Raw genomic sequence first — 19,611 nt, 5'->3', positions numbered from 1 at the left:
TGGATTCTGAATGTAGATTTTAACATATACAGAAAATAAGGTTTATACTGATTGAAAATCTGCAAGTCAAATTAAAGCCAGCATCCTGTCACCATCTGCAACAATAGTGATTTTTATTTGATCAGGCTGCTGGCCAAACATAAATCAAGGCCAACAGCTGACAAATATGTCAGTTCATTAAGCCATTTATTTAAAATCAGGGTGGTTTAAAGAATGATTTAACACAGTTAAACCTGGACCATTTAAGAGCCCAGTGGACAAAACTGAGGCTCCCTCAATGCTGATGCCATTATAGGTCATTTCATTCAGTTTCCAAGACTACTTTCCTCAGTAACCAGAAGGTGATTGATCTATCTCTAAATAAAATAAAGAAAATTTCGTATATTTAAAAGCTCTTACTTGCCATTTCCGTATAACGGGGTTTCTCAGCCTCAGTGACCTTTTTGGGCCAGATAATTCCTTTCTGTGGGAGGCTGTCCTATGAACTGTACGATGTTTAGTAACATCCTTGACTTCTATGCACTAGATGCCAATAGCAACCTACTCCACCCCGCCACCCTCCTGTAATGACAATAAAAAATGTGTCCAGACATTGGCAAATTCCCTTAGGGAGCAAAATCACCTTCAGTTGAGAAGGATAAAAGATCTAAGTCATATTTAAGGAACTTTACTTCTGACTGTATTATAGAAATTAAGTGCCAGCATTCAGAGGTAATCAAGCTATTGGGATACAGAGTCAGACCACATGGTTTTGAGCACTTCTTCACTGTGTCATCTCTGAAAAGTTATTCAATCTCTTTGTGCCCCTATTTCCTCATCTAGTAAGTGGGGATAATGACAACTACAACGAGCTGTTTAATGGCTTAGAGTTAATATGTGCAACACATTTAGAAATCTGCCTGGCTAGCATATACTAAGCATTATAGAAACATCTAAGTATTAGTAATATAGCTTTTATTTATATCAAACATTATGCTTTTTTTCAAGCAGAAAATATTGAAAATGGTCTACTTGAGTCTTCCACATATAACTTAAAGCAAATAACTTAAAACCCAGTAGATTTACTTGTAGAAACTTACAATTTCACATACATCCATGTGGAAGGTAAGCTAAAAATTTTAGAGTTAAAGAGGATTTCAGCAAACATAGATGTGGATTTTTTTAATGTTGGCTCTATAACAGGCAATTATAATGTGAGAAGGAATCTGGATAGGCTGAGAGCCATGGAAAGAACAAAGCTTCTCTGTTTAGAAGTTAGTAAACTATTTATTCAAAACCATACCTTGTGACTGGTGCCACATAATTGCCAGGGAAAACCCCTATCTTGCTGGTATGCATCGATGTCCCTTTGAACCAGCCATCCTGGCAACGTTCAAACACTAAAAACATCTCCCCTTTTCTCAGTTCCAGCTCATCCTCTTTCCGAGGAGTATATGGATATATAGCAACATACCTAGAATAGAAAAAAATATTTGGGTTCAGGCTGAGTAACAGGCAAACCCCAAGATGCACAAAACTCTTCCTTGGTATAAAGTCTTAAACATTTTATACAAATGTAAACAGAAAGTATAATCCTTTAACCTGCAAGTAGCATTCATAATTTTCCACTGAAAGAGGTTCTGCCATCTACATTTAAAGGCAGAGGCCTTCCTGATTTAGAACGGCCACCTTGGTTCTCTGTGTGAAGGTGACTATCCCACCAAATGGTACTCGCAGGGTGTGAAAGAATTAATGCAGCTTCCCAGAGCGCCTAACTTGTTGTTGGGGATTAGGTACCCACTGGGAAAATTGAGCTCTTCAGACGGCACTTGTTAGACTTGGGAAGGAGCCCCAAATGAGGACATATGGTATGAAATCCCACTGGGAAGCACAGCGTGCTGCCTTCCACACAGAAGCTGAACCGAGAAGCTTGGGCTGCACCTGTTTCTGAATGCTCAGCCAGTAAAAATACCGAGTTTGAAAAAGTCAAAGGGAAAGAAAGTCCAGATCACAGAGACTGCAAAACAACCCCACGATGCAAGGTGACCGTACCACCGACATATGGAAACCAGGCAGGCAATACTTATCAGTTTGTACCAGGGCTCTAAGCTGTTCCGTGTATAAACTCATACAATACAGGATCCAGAAAACTCTAGCTGTTTCTGCCATTGGTAAACTCTGAACAAGGTAATTAGACTTTTCTGCATACTTATCGCTGGGGACTTAGAGCTTTTCACGTCCATACTACAACTAGACCTGATTTGTGTGGAATACCTTCGCATTCCTTAGCATCCTAAGGCAAGGAACGAAAATGGAGACAAAAGGCTCAAAAGGCAGTTCCATACACATAAAATATTGTGAAGAAGCAAACAGCTCTGTTTCCCTACACTATGGAAGGCCTTCACTCAGCAGGATGGCTGCCCAGAGAGCTCATGTATTAGAGCTCATTATTTGTTTCAGCAGTCTCCTAATTATATGCATGACTGGGTAGAAGTTTGCAGAACACAAACCACTTCTGTGAGCCATAAGCCTGTCACCACCTCATATCAGAGAGGTGTTTCTTTACCTCTGCTGTTTGGGCTTAGTTTGAAATGAACGTGTAAGCAGTAATAAATGATACCCTCACTTACACACTGGGGCGAGTCTGAGGCCGTAAATGTGCAATCTGGTCAGTGGGTCCTGCTGTGGGCCTGGGTCCCATTCTAGCAGCAGCAGCAGCAGCAGCAGCAGCAGCAGCAGCGCCTGGCAGCGTGGGGGCCAGGAGAGGGGGCGGGGGAAGAGGAGGATTCATAGTCTGGCATAAGAAGAAAAGAAAGGGGGAAAAAAATAACATTTATTTACATCTTTTATGTAAGGTGGAAAGGAAAAGGAATCAGAAATCCATGAAAAAAAAGACTTTAATGGAATCCACACAGAGCAGAACCAGCAGGCTACCTAGCATGAAAACCTCCTTTAAAAAAATCTACCTTGTTCTCCTTTAAGATCTTAAAGCCACAGCAAACTCTTTCAGCAAACAGGTAAATAATCACACTTGGAAGGAGGAAAAGAAAAAAGAAACAATTGCATGTAATTTTAAGTATAGAATTGGACAAGAATCCAAACGCTTTTCAAGGTGGCAGCTATAATGCCACATTGCTTGCAAGGAATTAATTTGTTATTGTTTCTGTAACTTGAAACTTAAAAACAACACAAAACAAAACAATTGAGCTGCACTATATCTCAAATCATGCCTTCAGAAGAAAATTTCCTTTGATGCCTAGTCTCCAAAAAGCCCAAACAACAGCAAGCCACAATCACTGGGCTATTGTTATTTTTTGCTTATTCTTTTCTTAACTATGCCAGCTTTTGAAATTTAGTACTATCAAGGCTGGTAATCTTTAACAAGCACACCAGTGAAAAGCTGCAGTTTCCTTTATGGTCACAGACTAATGTGGTTCTGCCTTCAGGACTCCATGCCTTTTGAAAATCAATGGAGCAATTGTTACCTTCTGGTGTATAAACCCCAGATAATTCCTCAGGGTCTGTATACTAAAACTCCTGGGGAAACAAGCAAACAAAGACCTACCTGAACCCCCACTTCGTCCTCTCCAAATCTTTGAATCTCCATATGTAAAAACTGAATCAAAGGAGAAATGAGACTAAAGAATGCACCTAGGAAAGCATCAATGGTTTCTATGCACCAGCATATTGATAAGACAAATCCAATGACTTCGAACATAGTTCATAAGTCATTTTCTTTCTATTGTTTAGAAGAGAAATATGAATCTCATCAATATTGATTTCATCTGCCTGTTAATGTACATAATTCCAGAAACATCATAAACTGAGTAGAAAAACATTGTAAACGTCTAGACATACGTTGCCACTCTTTCACACATTATATTTAATTTTCTGCTAAAGTGACTTCCAAGAAGGATTTCTCCCATACTGTAGCTGAACCTGTTGCTGAAGAGTCAGTGCAGAAATAAATGAGGGGCAGAGCTGCTTACAGAGTGCCGCTAACCTGGACGAGGCAGGGAAGTCAGTTCACAGAGTTAGAGCTCCATGAACGTTACTTTCTCCACACAAAACGCGGCAAAATTAGGATTTGTGACAGCTCTGGAATTTGCATGTACTTGGGCTCAGAGCCTTCAAAACCTTTAACCAGGAGAAGGTCAAACACTCATTCCATTCCGTCTCTACCCAGGGACAAAGTGAAGAGAAGTGAAGCTAATCCTTGGTAAAACAGTCAGCACATGTGACCTGGGCAGTTCATGGGTAATAACACACCAGCAGCTTGACGGGTGAGATAACAAGTCTAGACTGTATGTAGAATAATATACAGAGACTGTAAAATTACCACTTAACTGATTTCCATTTAAATCTTCCTAAACCCAATCTCAAAACAGCATGGCTGTGGAAAAGGCAGAAGACAAATGGCACATGCTCAACAGGAGCCCAACAATAATCACTCCTAGAAATTACTTAAAATAGTACCTAAGGCACAGAACCGAAAAGCTCCATTTTACACTCAAAGTAGAATTCCATTTTCAAGAGGAAAGGAAATTATCAGTTATAGTTTAACTTATTAAACCAGAGGCTGTACTAAATTAGTCCTAAGAAGAAGGCAAGAACATCTATTGACCTGATAAAACGTGTCATGTCATATTTTGTTAACAAATGTAAAAGAAGGGTCACCTCTCACAGTTAAACAATATAGTAAGCAAATGTTTCATGCACATTACTATTACAAAGAATAACTTAGTAGGCATTTGAAATATAGCATAAAAGAGGATATTATGAAAGATCTCAAATGTCGTGCTTGAGAGAAAATACAATTATCTCTCTCTTTTTGTGGATGAGACATAGATGGTCTTAATAAAATTGAACAGATTTTTTTCCCCAAAGCTGGGTTACCTATGTCTGGGGAAATGTACATGTGTGTGTGCATGTGTATTTGTGGGTATGTAAGCACACAAAGACCAAGAGAGACAGTCTGATTAAAATCAGGTTCCTAGATGTTGCTTGGCCCTGTGGGGTTGGTAAAATGATAGGGCTCTGGTGAGTCCAGAGTGGTGACAGACTAGGAAGTTCTGTGGGTTGCTCTATAAACAACCTAAACTGAAATAATCTGGTGATGTGGAAGTTCAAAAGGTAATCCACTATGTGTTGTGCTTCAGGCAGCTTGCCATCCTGCAAGACCTAAAATTTCTACAGAGCAAACCACAACCTTTCATTCACCCAGAGCTGACCTGGAGACCTGCCTATTACTTCACAGCCGGGGCCAGCACAGGCACCAGAGGCCAAGAAGCACTCTCCGCCAGCAGCAAGAAAACATCTACGGGCCTGCTACCAGCATAGGTGACATTTTGCTAAACAGTATTTTGTTAACTTAATATTGTTCAGAACCTAATATCATATTTAAATAACATTTTCATTAAATACTACTTGTTAAATCAATAGGAGCTGGAAAAGTGCTCATCACTTGTAGTTTTAGCTTTATGAAAATGCAACTGCTCTATATCATCAAAGTAAAATTGTCTATAGCTATGGCCCAGGCCGCAAAAATATTGCCGTAGAAAACTGGATGTGATTCTGATATTCACTAAAAATGAGCTTCCTGCTTGTGCTTCTATAGATTCAGACCTTCTTTGTACCAGCATTTGGTGATGGTCTGAGGCAAGAATTAGTATTTTTGAGTAATACTTGGCTTAAAAATAGGACATACTGATCTACTACTGTGAAACGGTCATATTTTGCCACGTCCAGGTTCTATTCTCCTGATGTACTGATCTTGAAAGAAGAGGCAGCTTTACATTATAGAAGAAGCCTGGGCTTTGGAGTCAGAAAAACGCAGATTCCTCTCCTGGCATAGCCTTTTAGGTCAGTCCTTGATTTTCCTCCTTTGTCAGGATGAGCACCAGGAAAAAAGTGCCCTCACTCTGAGTGGGTTGGATTCCAGACCACTGACAGGCCGCATTTGCTAGTGGACGCGTGAGTGAAAAGTTCAACTATGTGGATGTGAAACTCCTCCTCTCTGGTGCTCTTCTCCTTTTGTCCTTTCATGTAACCAGCCCAGATAGTGGCTAGATCTGAATTTGGCTAAGGATAGGGGACTAGGGTCTGTAGGCCAGCTTATCAGATGTAAAGTACTTTGCATTGTAGTTTTAAGTCCAAGTTCAACCGACAATAAAAGGTTCATTTCCTTTCCAATGGTCCCTTCTGTTGCATCTCCCTCACATACTTCCCAAAATAAAAAAGTAACTGGCAAGATAGAGTTTGGGCATTTTTGAGTCCCTTGGGCAAATAACACTTAATATTCCTCAATTCCATCATTGTTTCTTTCTAAACATCTGATTTCTAATCAACCCACTTTCAATATACATCATCATCTCTAAACAGTCTTTTTTTTTTTTTTTTTTTTGGAATGTGTACTGAACTCAGATGCATGTACACTGGCCAGTGAGGGAACAGTTTAAGCTGCTGTATAATCATGTTCCCTCAAGTCCACAGTGTTATCAACTTCAGCAGCATTACCACTGACATACAGCAATGTTTGTGCAGTTATTTGAGTATTTCACCTTATTTTTTATGTAACGAGTAGCAAAATGAAAGTGCTGATACTTAGGTATAACTTAGGTATTAGGTAAATAACTTAGGTATCAGAATTCAATAAAATTAAGATAAATATGGAAATCAGTGAGTCTTTCATCTCAAGTGGATGCTCACTGGAATTAAGCCAGTCAGCAATGGGTATAGCTATGAAGATAAAGAAAAAAAATTAAAGAATATTTAAAAGATGTTAGAAACAGATACTTAGACGATGTCTAAAGGAGAAGAAGTAATTAAGAATGTGGTAATTTGTAAATATCTCTCTGGGAATGGAATTTCCCTCACAAATTGTAGACTTACTGTTCTACAGTTGATTTGTTAGAAGAGATACCTACACAAGTTAATTGACTTTGTATAAATTATATAAGGTCTCTATGCCTTAATATACCCATCTGTGAGATGGAGTTAAAAACAGATTAGGGAAGCTGCCTGTCTCAGTTCCCTGGAGCACAGGAAGCACAATAAATGGAAGCTACTGTTATGATTCATGAGACCCAGAAGTCAGAGGCTGTCTTACCTACCTTCGTGTTGCTGGCACCTAGCTTTGCAGACAGAAGATAACTGATCCTCAGTGTTTCACAAATGAGAAAACATGCTATGCTTCTACCCCGTTAGAACAACAGGCTATAGATCAAGAGGCCTCAGTTTCTGAGATGCTAAAGCCCCTTTCTTATGACAGTTTTGGCGATATCCTACCCCTCATCCTGATTTTCAGAATTTCTGAAAATGAGACAATTCCAAAGGCTCTACTTCTTCTCAAACTACCCAGGTTGGCAGTCCCGTCCTTCTCCTTCCAGACCCTTTCCCTGACCCTGTTGATAGCAATAAATCCTGTTTAGCCTCTATCATTGGCTATAATGAACTAATTACATACTGGCTATTCTGGAACCTGACATCATTTAATTGTTTCTTTAAACACACACACACACACACGCACACACACACACACACGTGCGCGCGCGTGTGTGTGTGTGTGTATGTAAAAGTTTTTAAGTTAAGGTTATACATTTTTGGATGCAATCTGTTTATAAATTGGTTATGGGCTATATTTGGCCTTTGTCGACCGGCTAACTACCTCTCAGCTGGTCCAGAAGTCTAAGAATTATTAATCGCTTGTTTTAAAAGTTCTTCTTCCATTCTGCAAAAGATATGAGACTAAAATCTTCATTCTCCTGCCCCCACAAAATTAGTCAGAAAAAACTCTCACCACTGTTAATAGTCTGATGTCTGAATTAGATAGATGTAATACTGCTTTTGCTCCTAATATTAGATATTTAACATTTTAATTGCACATGTGAGATGTATGAGACAATATGCTCACAACTTCATTCTGCATAAAAGATTAAAAAGTCTCAATTCATAAAAAAAGTACTAGAAATAACTTTCACTTTCAAGTCTATTCATGCCAGTTATTATCTATATATCTACACCATGAAAAGCACAGTTTCTTTCCTACCAAGGTGCATAATATTGCTGTGATAGTCTCAAAGTCTTGCGAAATATTTCAAATTTTACATAGGATACTTGCCATGATTAAGATGCAGAGGGCACATGCTATACAGATTTTTCCCACTTACCCCTAACAGATTAAATCCAAAACATTTCTTCCAACCTACAGGGGACTTTCAAATCTAGACATCTCCTGGGACGGCAGATATGTCTGTTTATATTTAGTTTTTCATTGAGTGGAACTGTCATAGTAGACTACCGGTTTAATAAACCTTCCTTTGGCTTAACATGAAGTTTTTCTTATGTAATCCTAGGATGAAATGATTGAACGTAAATTAATTTTTGTATATTCATGCTCCCTTATGACCTGTCCCATTGGTTTGCCCTAGAGTGCACCACCAGCTAAGAGCAATTAGCCATTTCTTATGTTATAAAATGTTTAGCCCACAAGGGATGAAACTCGGCCAGCTCTATGTCTTTTCTACTAATTAATTTTTCTAAGATCAGAAATATCAGTCTTTTTTCCCTTAAGAAATCAGGTTAGAATTTTTCCATGTGAAGTAGTCATCTAGCATTGGGGATACCAACTGGCTGTGAATGTACTGGGACGGGAAAGGAAGGAAGGAAAGAAGAGTCTTCTCCAGAGGTGAGAGGGCAGGATGACTATGGAACTCAGCTCTGGTCAAAACACCCAGGGCTAACAGAATCTCAGGGAAACTACATTTCAATAAGTCACCTGAATATCATCTCTCCAGATGAATCAATGCAACTGCTCCTCCTGCACCATACATACACTATCAAGGAAGCTATAATTTTTATGGTAACGTAAGAAAAACTTTAACCTCTAGTCAGCCATTATTAACTTCCATTTAAATACAAGAACATGCTCAATTCTATAAAAAGGTTTCGAAAATCTAAGTCAAGCTAGATAATAACTCTGCATTTATTTATATTCTGCCTTGTTTCAAAGTCAGTTTTCAATTACTTATAAAATGTATCAAGATAAAAACAACTAAAAAAAAAATGAAGCAAAAGGAAAATGAAGACAATAAAACCAGTTGGAGCCAACATTTTGACCAATATGTTGTGATGTCTCCGCTAGAAGGAAGCATCAATTTAGTTCTAAGCATTCTAGCAGAGGGAAATATAATCTACAATATATATAAAATCCACAACCTAAAAACAAACCCACTGCTTAGAAGCCTCACCATTCCTGACACAGAGAACAGAGAAACCATAACAAAAGGAACCAAGCCCTCCCAAGGCATTCTTAGAGTAAACCAATGGCGCATGTCACACACAGTCCTACCTTGCAACAATGGAGGCCAAAAACGAGATGAATAATAGTTATCACTTCCTACATTCTAGGTACGGTGCTAACTCTCCAAAGTAGGTATTATTACTCTCATTTTATAGGCAGGGACACGGAGGCTTAAAAAAGCTGAGTGATTTTTCATGGTCACAGTACAAATAAGTGGCTGAGCTGGGCTTCCAAACCAGGTCTGTATCCTCATCTCCAGGCCACACCATTTCTCTGAGAGCATCACAACCAGGTGAGAGTCAATAAAGCAACTTACAGGGATGGGGTTCACTGGAGTGATCTGATTTAATAATTTTTTCTACCCTCATTTAACTCAGCACTGGAAGAAACAGTCTAAAAGTATAATTTGAGAGATGTCTCAAATTGCTGGCTCCTTGCAGTTCAATTGCCTGCAATTGTAGGAAATAGGGATTTAAACTATTGTTTCTGCTAACCTGTTGGACTTGCTTGTTTCTTCCCTTTTAATTCTCTCTCTAGAGTATTCTTTGTATCTATCTCCCTTGGCTGGTCTCATTCTTCCTATTAATTTCCCCTGTTAGGATGCTTTAAAGCGATTAGTGTTTAGACTGTCTGCAGAATGCTATGTTTTCAGAAAGAAAATCAGCATAATCTGAAGGGCTTTCCAAGGCAGCACAGACCTTTGGGTTATACTGACAGAAGACAAGAAACTAAAAGGTGAATAGTAAACGTAGAGATTTGAAATCGACTTATGGTGTGACTCAAAGAAAATCATTTAGCATTAGGTATACCAGTTCCCTCGTGGGTTCTATTGATGTGTCTTTGTAAGAAATAAGCAAGGTCTAGAAACTCAGAAGAAATAAAGGTTAAACATTCAAGAAATCAGGATGAACTACAAGGAAAATGAAAAGTATTTTACAGAGCTCTTCTAATAGTTTCAGGCCACTGATACTATGAAAATTTTTGCAAGCTGCAGGCAAGAGACTTCCTAATGTTTTTGTGAGGTTAACAGAAATAATAGATGAAAGATAGTGATCCACCCCACCTAGCAAGTGTTATGTAAACTGCAGGTGTTAGGAGGTGGATGCACCAGATTAACGTGACTAATACCTACTGGAGAAATAGAGATGGGAGAAACTGTACTTACCCCAAGGGCAGCTGGGTAGGGAACATCTGATGGGAACGTGAATGAAGGGCCTGTTGTCACTGGGCTGCTCGGGGGTGGGGTCACAATTAATCCGGTGGTGCTTATATGAACCTGCCAGGGAAAAAAAAAGTTAATAAAAAGACTATATTTAATAGAACAGATTATATCAGCTAAACCTTGGGAAAGAAAGTCATGATGTAAAAAAAAAAAAAATCTGTAGTTTCTATTATTCTTGGAAGGCAGAATCAATCCCTTTCAGTTTATTCAACCCAAATTTACTGCTTACCTAATTTGTATTAAGATACTGGGGAATCATTTGATAAATACTGGTCACTACAGTGTTGTACATATAGAATCCAACTGCTGTTGCCCTTCACAATAACATGCTGCCCCACCTGGGATGCTACCGTGAACCAAGCCGGCCTTTCGGATGGTTAGCCTGGTCTGATTAGCCTACTAACAATTTCCCTGAAGATCCCAATGAATATTCACCTGTCTATCAATATGTTAAGTCTTTGTGAAATGCTTAAGGTATTTTGCTATTTTCAGAATCATTTTCACTATTTCTACCTTTCAGTGGGGACACATAATTAAAATGCAGCTGCCTAGACATTCTTATAGCAGGCAATTATTTATAAACCTTTAAAGGAATCTTTTCTATCCTCATTCTGTTTCTAAAGGTGTCTTATCCATACTACTCAAGATTAATTTACTAGGAAGAAATTGAGCTATTCAGGTCATTTCATTGCCTGTGTTCAGTTACTTGATCAATTTCAATCATTGCATATCAAGTCCGACTACCGAATGCGTGGTACTAGATGCTGAAGTAGGGACGCGGGCTCTCTGCATGAATGGATGTTTTTCTTTCGCTATTAAAAGAATGTGGTTGGCTCGTACTTTGTTTCCTCAAGGAAGCAATGCTATACCCAAAATGCTAGGCCTTCTGTAATAAAAACTTAAGCTAAATATAGTTTCCTCAATTCTCATAAATTAAGAAAAAAGATTATTAGGACAAAGCTGAGAGTTTAGTTCCCCGAGGGCCTGAAAGAACTTTCAGATTCCCACTGGATTAGACCCTGCCAAGGCCAGTGAGAATCAGCATCACGTCATACAGTTTACTTTCACAAATAAATCTGTTACACATGGAATCTACATCTTTTTGAAATTACCTCTGTACCTGTTAGTTCATATATTGGTTGAATCTAAGCAGATCCAAGGGGTGCCACGAACAAGAGTTTCTCCCCAAACTCTCATTTTCGGTCTCTCCAAAGTCTATTTCCGATCAATTTCTAATGGCAAGCACACTGGTTTTTCATTCTGAGATAAAACCTAATGGCCTTCAGCTTTTTATCCTGTTTATCCTGTTATAAATCTGTTTATATACACACTTCAAGATCATTTACAAGTTGGCACCACATAAAAGATGGAGGCTTTCTTAGAAGATACAACGAAGCTCATTTCAAGGTGCATATCATTATCAAGGAACCTTTAGGATAGACAAAAATTCACCAAAATATAGCTTTCTGGGACTGACACTACAAATATCTGAAAAAGATATCACTCTTTGACTGACATTTCTCTTGAAAGCCCTAGAATGGAAGCTAGGATAATTAGCTGCTAATAAGCCCATGGTCTTGGACAAGTCACTTCATGTCTCTGGACCCCTGTGAAGAGCTGAACTAGAGGTTCCCTAAGGTCTTTGTCATCGCAGACATGGGAATGAAGCACTGAACAAGACAAATCCTGCAGATACTAGTTCAACACGGGGCCATTCCTAGCACTGGGGTAAAGGAAGAGACAGAAGTCACCAAGAAATAACTAAAAGCAGAATAAAACTGCCTGAAGGTGGGCATGTCCTGAGCAAGTACAACCTGAGTTTCTGCTGTGTTTATCCTTTTCTCATGGACCTGCATATTAGGTTGGTTCTCCTACAAGAAAGGGCTATGTGGAGAAGGAGAAAAGGTGAGAAAGCTAATGGGAGAGTGGGTAGATCTTTCTTCCCTAGAAGCCACTGGCAATACAAGAATGCCATAAAAACACTTATTATGAATCATTCCTCCAGCTGGCAGAGGTCAAAAAAATATCATGGGCATAGGGTAGTATCAGAGGAATAGGTGAAATGTCTTGGTTGGTTATAGTATCATATTTTTATAGATGTCAATCACAAACATCCATGCACATCTGTTCCGGTGACCCACTTGGACAGTACAGCTTATAAATAATCTTCCAATTTATGTATTTGAAACTTCAGCCTTCAATCAATAGTCCAAAAACAATAGCAAGCAATCCCTCTGTTCCTTCCTTTGCTCCATTTCCCCATCGTATTGCTTAGAATTTGGATGTGACAGAGAGACAGATCTCTAATTGCCATACAGAAACATGAGAACAAAGATCTACTCACATGGTGGAAAGGTGAGCTGGAAGGTACCATTGCACCATCATGAAATTGCCAATGTGTGTATGGATTTCACTCGCGTGAGAGAAAAAATGAACACTCACATCTTTAGGCCCCTCACTTTGGATTTTTAAATAAATTCAACCAAACCTAATTAAGAAAAAGCAATACAGAAATTGGGCCAATAGCAGGAGACACATCAGCCAGGTACCTCAGTCAAATCTACTGATAGATCCTTCTCTGGGCATAAGAAAAGGAGAGTCCTGTTTTAAATGGTCTCACAAGTGCCGTCTTTCCATATCCACTCTTCTCCATGGTTAAGAGAGTGCATGCCTGTCACATATGCTACACATACTCATTGCTTCATTGTTGACTGTGGTTCCCTCCAATGTACACAGTACCAGAGATAAATAGTGTTTTCTATAAACCTAGACTGGAGAAACTAGGCAGCACTTCAAACATCTCCCATCCTCTTCTAGAAATAACTTCTCCCTGAGGCATCACGTCGCCACCAAAAACAGAACAAATTAGAATATGGGAAGAGGGGTGGAATTCAGATGAAGGGGAAACTGTTTTAATGGGAACACAGAAAGAGCCTTGTTTCTTAAACTACTCAAACCAAAACAAAAATAAATCTACTTTATAGTCTTCACTCCTAGCTCTGGAGTGGCAGCACGAGACAAGCTCACACCTGACTCCTAAGTTTGCAGCAAAATATATAAACGCTAAGTTTATCTTCCTTTCTCTTTTAATTTTCTCTACTGCCAAAAGATTACATGATGCTTCTTGCTCTAATCTACAAACCATGTCTATTTTTCACATAGCATAATGAGCTACATGTAAAATGATATGGTTTTCCCCTCTATCCATTTTTCAGATGACTCATTCATTCAACAAATATTTATTGAGTGCTTAATGTATGTCTGACTTTGAGACTTATCATGAACAAAACAAAGACCTCTGCCCTCATAGCCCTCTGTTCTAGTGTGAGTGTGTGTGTGTGTGTGTGTGTGTGTGTATGCGTGTGCACACGTGTGTCCTATTCCCCATATTAGATGGAAAGTTTCATGGCCCTACACCTAAAAAACACTGACAAACCATGATCCTATTCAGAGAGTAAAAGCATTCAACTCGCAACCTAGAGTATGAACCTAAAGGAGCTGGGTCAAATAAATGAGTCTGAGAGAAAATAATTTTTAATTATATTGGCAAGGAATACCAAAAACTGTATTATAAATGTTTACTGTGGTCCCAAACAGGTACTTATTAAACTGTGTAGGCTTCTTGAAGACAAAGATTGTGTCATTCCCTCCCTCCTTTCCTTCTAAGGGAAAATAATTTATTTTTATGGTTTTTTTTTTTTTTTAATCACAGCTATATTGTAGAGTAGAATTTAAAAGCTGCATAAATTTTTAAAATAAAACATAAGATTTCAAAAAAATGTCTCCTGCTTGTGGCAGGCTACTTTGGACCAGGTTCTCTGATCTTGCAGTGAGGAAAATACAGCTGTCATCTAATAGGATAACTACAGCAGCCCTGTGACTTAGGCAGGGCCACAGTCAGGCTTATTTTGCAATCTAGAAATAAGGTCTAACGGAGAGAAGTCCTATGTCTTATTTATCTTTATAAAGATAGTAAAACAGTGCCTAGAAAGATCTATAATAAGGCACTCAATAAATGTTTGCCAAATAAATGAACGAATGCTCCCAATCATCTTGTGCATTTTACTTAACACAAGAATAATAAGCAGCTACTTTCCAAGGCAGGCCAAAATCTTGATGAACTCATGAGCTTTAAAAAAATTCTATGTCGATTTTAACTTAAAGTAAATGTATCTTCACATCTTTTCTCTATAACTCTAACTGGGAAGCCTAAATATCAAGGTAAGTTACAGAGATGCAGGTAACTGCGAACTTTATGAGTTTTGACCATAGCATCTTCAGTTTGGATGGAGAGAAAGTTTTAGTTGGCAAGATCTCCCAAAGCAGCTTTGTGAGAAGGTTCTGTAATACCAAGTGATTGCTTAGTAAAACTTTAAATCATCTTGTAATTTCTGATCTTTCCTTTGAAAATGACTGAGTAGTTTTGAGTTCATAACTCAGTTTTCCGTTCTCCACTTCCCACCTACAAAATGAGAAAGGCTTTGCTCCTTAGGAGAGCCCATCTTCTGAAGGCTAAAATAAACAACATTTTTCAGCTAGTGAACAAACACGTTTGTAAGTGGATCATTTTTGTGGCCGAGCTCTTTTCATACCATTGGGATAATTTACCTGAGAAGGGGCACTGCAGGAGAGCCCAGACAGCTCGCTGATGCGCGCGGCAGCAGTGGGGTTGCTGGAGCTGATGAGGACAGGGGGACTGATCTCCATGGAATGGCGGTTCTGGGACGCCTGGGAAGACTTGCTGGCCATGGTGAGGGAAGTGAAGGAGTGCCGCTTTTTGGTGTTCTTCTTGGTGTCGGAGTGCTTTGGGGCAATGCTGCTCTGAGCTGCTGCCGAAGTACCTTCTCCAGCATCAACTCCTGGCACAGGAGGCTTATCCCACTCTATCAGCTGCTTGGCAGCTGAGTTAAACTGCAAACCAAATCAACACAAGAAGGTTAGACAATTCTCATGGACTCACTGGGATTTATTTTTCGACATGCTTTTATCTAAAATTTAACATCACTAAAATTTGCATATGCGAGTACGTATATATTTTTAACCGTGTGAGATATCTTTTCTCTCAAATCTGGGATTTCATTGTAGTATCTATGCCATAGACAGATGTTAAATCAAGAATGAATAAGTCCGATGAAAGACTGATACAGTTAAAATTTTTTCCCCCAAGAACCTTCGAAATATCTAAAAATTTGCCAGTAATAAACGAAGATATATTTAGTCCATTGATGAGATTAAGAGAAAAACAATTAAAAGGATACCATTTGTCTAACAACTCTGTTGCCCAACAACTGGGAATTTGCTCAGAGCACAGATAAACAGTGAAGGGGCAACTTCTGGGTTTGGGAAAAATGAGCAAGAGGACAAAACATGAAACCATTAAATATTAACTCATGCACTTTCATATAAAATAGCCTCTTGCCTCTATGTATTTGGGGGAGACTCATGAAATAGTTAGTAGGAACTCTTGACATGTTTTTGTCATGTCACTGTGTTAGTTATTTCCACATGTGCTAACATTTTAAATCATAACAGGGTAAAACACGAAATTCAAGTCATGTTGGCAAGCTAACTTAGTCCATTTGAAAAGTTGTCTCACTATGAAGGGCACGAGGGGTCAAAAGCTGCATGGGCTGATAACACCAGCAAGAAAGGAAAGAACACAAGCTTTTTGTTTTCCCTGAGGTAAAATACAATGTTTCTGGAAAGCTTCAATGAAAACAAGCTGCATATAACCTACCTAGATATTACAATAATGAGAAAATCTTGAATCAAGTTTAACCTCTCATAAAAAAAAATTGATAAAAAAATAAACTTTTAAAAGGTAATTTAAGTAATATTAAGGATAACAGAGCCTTTTCCATTGCAGCATTGCATGCTCAGCACTTTAAAAATGCCTTTAGATAAAAGATCATCAAATGTCATTTTTTACCCACCTAATGGTTCAGATCATGTTTTTTCATCCTGTTGATGAGAAAAATCTACTAGAAGAATAGAAATCTTGTCTGCCAATATTTAACGAAGTGAACTTGCTTTGGCAAAAAGGGCTTTTCACAAAGCTGTATTAATTGCAGCTCAGTAGCCAGTGCTTCTACAGATGATTGCAAATTGATTAACAATTTGTTCCTGTGGTTCCCCCAGGGACTCACATTCATCTGGTCTGTCTAATCTATAATTAGTAGGGCACATCTTTTTCAAACATGAGCATACCTCTCCTTTAGACTTTAAGGATTTTTTCCACGTGATAACTTGGAATAATAGGCAGTAACACCTATAGATGCCTGAAGTGCCAACAGCAGGAGAAAGGATCACGACTCTTTGTGTTATGTGTTTAAGAATGAAGAAATGAGATATATGAAACGGTGGCCTTATTATAGCATTAAAATGGCATTTGGCCAAGAGATACAGAATTTATAAATCCTACCTTGGTCTAGCCAACCCACCTTCTGGGTAGTCCCTAAGGAAATCAAATGTCAAAAGAAGGAATGTGATGTTTTACGGTAGGAGTGGCCCAAACCTCAGTGTAGAGCTCTAATAAACTGCAATGAATCATGTGGTGGTAGGGTCCTCATTCCTACACAGGTTGGGTGTAAGGAGTCTGAAATCAAAGCAGATAGATGAACTACTCCATTTCCCTCATCCTAAACTTATCACCCCAATGAGATGAAAGGCCAGTACACCCACCAGTGTCAGAGGACAAGGAGTCAGAGAAAGCCTCCTTCCAGTATAAGCTCGTTTAGACCCCAAGATACAAATCCTCAAAAGCACGACCTAATCAATGTGCTAAAATCTGACCAATTAACTCAGCAGCACTGCTGCTGCTTAAGAAATAAGGGAAGAAGTTGAGAAGACTTTCTCTCCACTGAGGCCAAAAATATGAATAGAGAAAACTATTACATATACTTGATATCATGGTTGAATTAATTCTGGGGTCATACCATAGGCTCCATTAGCAGTGTCTGTTTTGCAATAGTCTGAAATATTACCATAGTCTAGATGTGATCATATCTAGCCAAGTGTCAGTTATAGTTAATATTGTGTTAATATTTAAGGTTTCCACATGCCGTGCTCTGGTAAACAATTGAGAATTAAAGTATTATTCCCTATATTTCCTGTTGTTTTTCACAATAGAAAAAACACATCCCTTGAGTCTTTTTCTATATCACATATTTTTCCATTAAAATAAATATACATTGAGCACCTATTATGTGCCAGATAACGGGGTAGGTGCTAGAGAGCTACAGATGCTGAGAAATGTTCCCTGACCTTAATGAGATATATACAGATATAAATAATACAGATGTACTCCATAATTCCTATGTCTGGCTTCTTTCACTCAACAATATGCTTTTTTGAGATTTATCCATTTCGTTCCATGAATCTTTTAATTGCTGTGTAATATTCCATTGTGTGGATATACACCAATTTAGTTACCCATTCTATTGTTGACTTATATTTCAGTTCCCCTTCTCTCCCCTCCCCTTTCTCCTACCTTCTCTGCTATCGGTTTTGGCTATTAAGAACAACGCTGCCATGAATAATCTTGTACATGTCTTTTGGTGGATGTTGGATATACGTCCAGGAGTGGAACTCCTGGGCCACAGGGTTGCCATGTTCAGAAAAATATAGTCTACATGCAGAAGCATGTGTGTCTGCAGGTGGACAAATGATGTTGCAATGGAATGAGCAAACTGCACGTAGAAGACCACTGTTATAGCCCTGGCACAACCAGTAAGTAACTTTATGACCTTCACAGAACTATTTTACCGCTCCTGATCATAGCTTTCTCATCTATAAAATAAGGAAGCTGGAGTCAGTGATCTTTTTGTCTGTCTCTTTTAGTTCTCCACCTGTATAACGCATGATCTCACTCTAAACAGTTAAGTTTTCTATTTCATTTCCGTTCCTCTAAATAGCCTAGTATATTTTTTCCTGCATTTTATTTTTATACATGGACGGTAATGTATGTTAGCAGGATGCTGTCATACTTTAATAGTACTCTAGAATTCTTCTGAAGTAGAAGTTAGTATTAAGAAATGCTATTTACAGCCTTTATAAGTTCCAAAGAAAATCATAAAGTTAAGACTATTTGGTAGAAGCATTAAGTAAAGCAGAAACTTAACGAGGCTTTTGTTGTAAGTATAACTTAACCTTGAGTAACAACAAGAAAGCAAGGATCTGATAGCTTTTAATGGCATTTTGATAAAGTTCATTTATGAATGTTTGTTTGAGCTCAGTAGCATAGACTTTCCATGACATTTATCTAGCCATGACCTTTAAGTTTAGGAGTGCACTCATCATCTGCAAAATAAATTTATATCTTAAAATACCTTCTTCTGAGCACTTGGTAAAGAATATTTGATAAGACTTAGGTTGGATACAAGGTAAAATTCAGCACAGTGGAGCTAAAAGAACGGATTAATGGGATTTGCTGATCTTAAAACGCTAAAATCCCTTTTTGGGAAACCTCAAAATTTAGAAAGAATTAGTCTTTGAGATTATCAAAAGTATTAGTAAACATGAGAAAGAAAATACTAACAAAATAATAATGACAACAACAAGGAAGCTTAAGAAATACAAAAATATTTTTTTTGTGTGCGTGATTGTCTGCTAAAAAGAATATGGCCTTTTTAAAAGATGAGACTCAGATTTTTTTTAAAAGAACAAAATATTTAATGAGAACATGAATACTTATTATTTTATATGAATATTAGAGAATACAAACAGTAGGTTTGAAGAATTTGTAACCCACTAGTGTCCCTGAACCTAGTAGTTTTCCTATGAACGGCAAATAAAGGTTTTAAAAAATATAAAAGTAATATATGTTATTTTTTTAAAAAATAGTACAGATTATTATAAAGTAAAAAGTGAAAGGCCTCAGCTAGTTTCCCATATCTGTCTCCCCCCATTTCCCTGATGTATCTACATTTAACCATTTAGAACATATTCTTCCACATATTTTTAAGTAGATGTTGTTAAATACGCATCTACTTTATTTTTAAGGCAAATGAAACCAAGCAGTATGTACTAGTCTCGTCTCTAACAGTATCTCATGAACACTTTTCCATGTCAATAGACACAAGTTGGTACACTATTCCACTGTATAGAGATG

General features: G+C 38.2%; 1 protein-coding gene across 3 annotated transcripts in view; it reads right to left on the bottom strand.

Annotated features, from left to right (window-relative positions):
• Positions 1-19,611, bottom strand: part of SH3RF1 (SH3 domain containing ring finger 1) — a 145,864-nt gene that overhangs the window by 22,165 nt on the left and 104,088 nt on the right. For all 3 annotated transcript variants that reach the window (XM_011360283.1, XM_023530731.1, XM_023530730.1), the window contains 4 exons: positions 15,111-15,413; positions 10,446-10,556; positions 2,610-2,773; positions 1,283-1,453 (listed from right to left, as the gene is read on the bottom strand). In XM_011360283.1, coding sequence (XP_011358585.1) covers positions 1,283-1,453; positions 2,610-2,773; positions 10,446-10,556; positions 15,111-15,413 — 749 coding nt within the window. The remainder of the gene's footprint in view (positions 1-1,282; positions 1,454-2,609; positions 2,774-10,445; positions 10,557-15,110; positions 15,414-19,611) is intronic.

The sequence above is a fragment of the Pteropus vampyrus genome, unplaced genomic scaffold (assembly GCF_000151845.1).
Source record: "Pteropus vampyrus isolate Shadow unplaced genomic scaffold, Pvam_2.0 Scaffold53, whole genome shotgun sequence".
In the NCBI taxonomy this organism is placed as follows: domain Eukaryota; kingdom Metazoa; phylum Chordata; class Mammalia; order Chiroptera; family Pteropodidae; genus Pteropus; species Pteropus vampyrus.
This window is presented reverse-complemented; position numbering and strand designations above follow the sequence as displayed.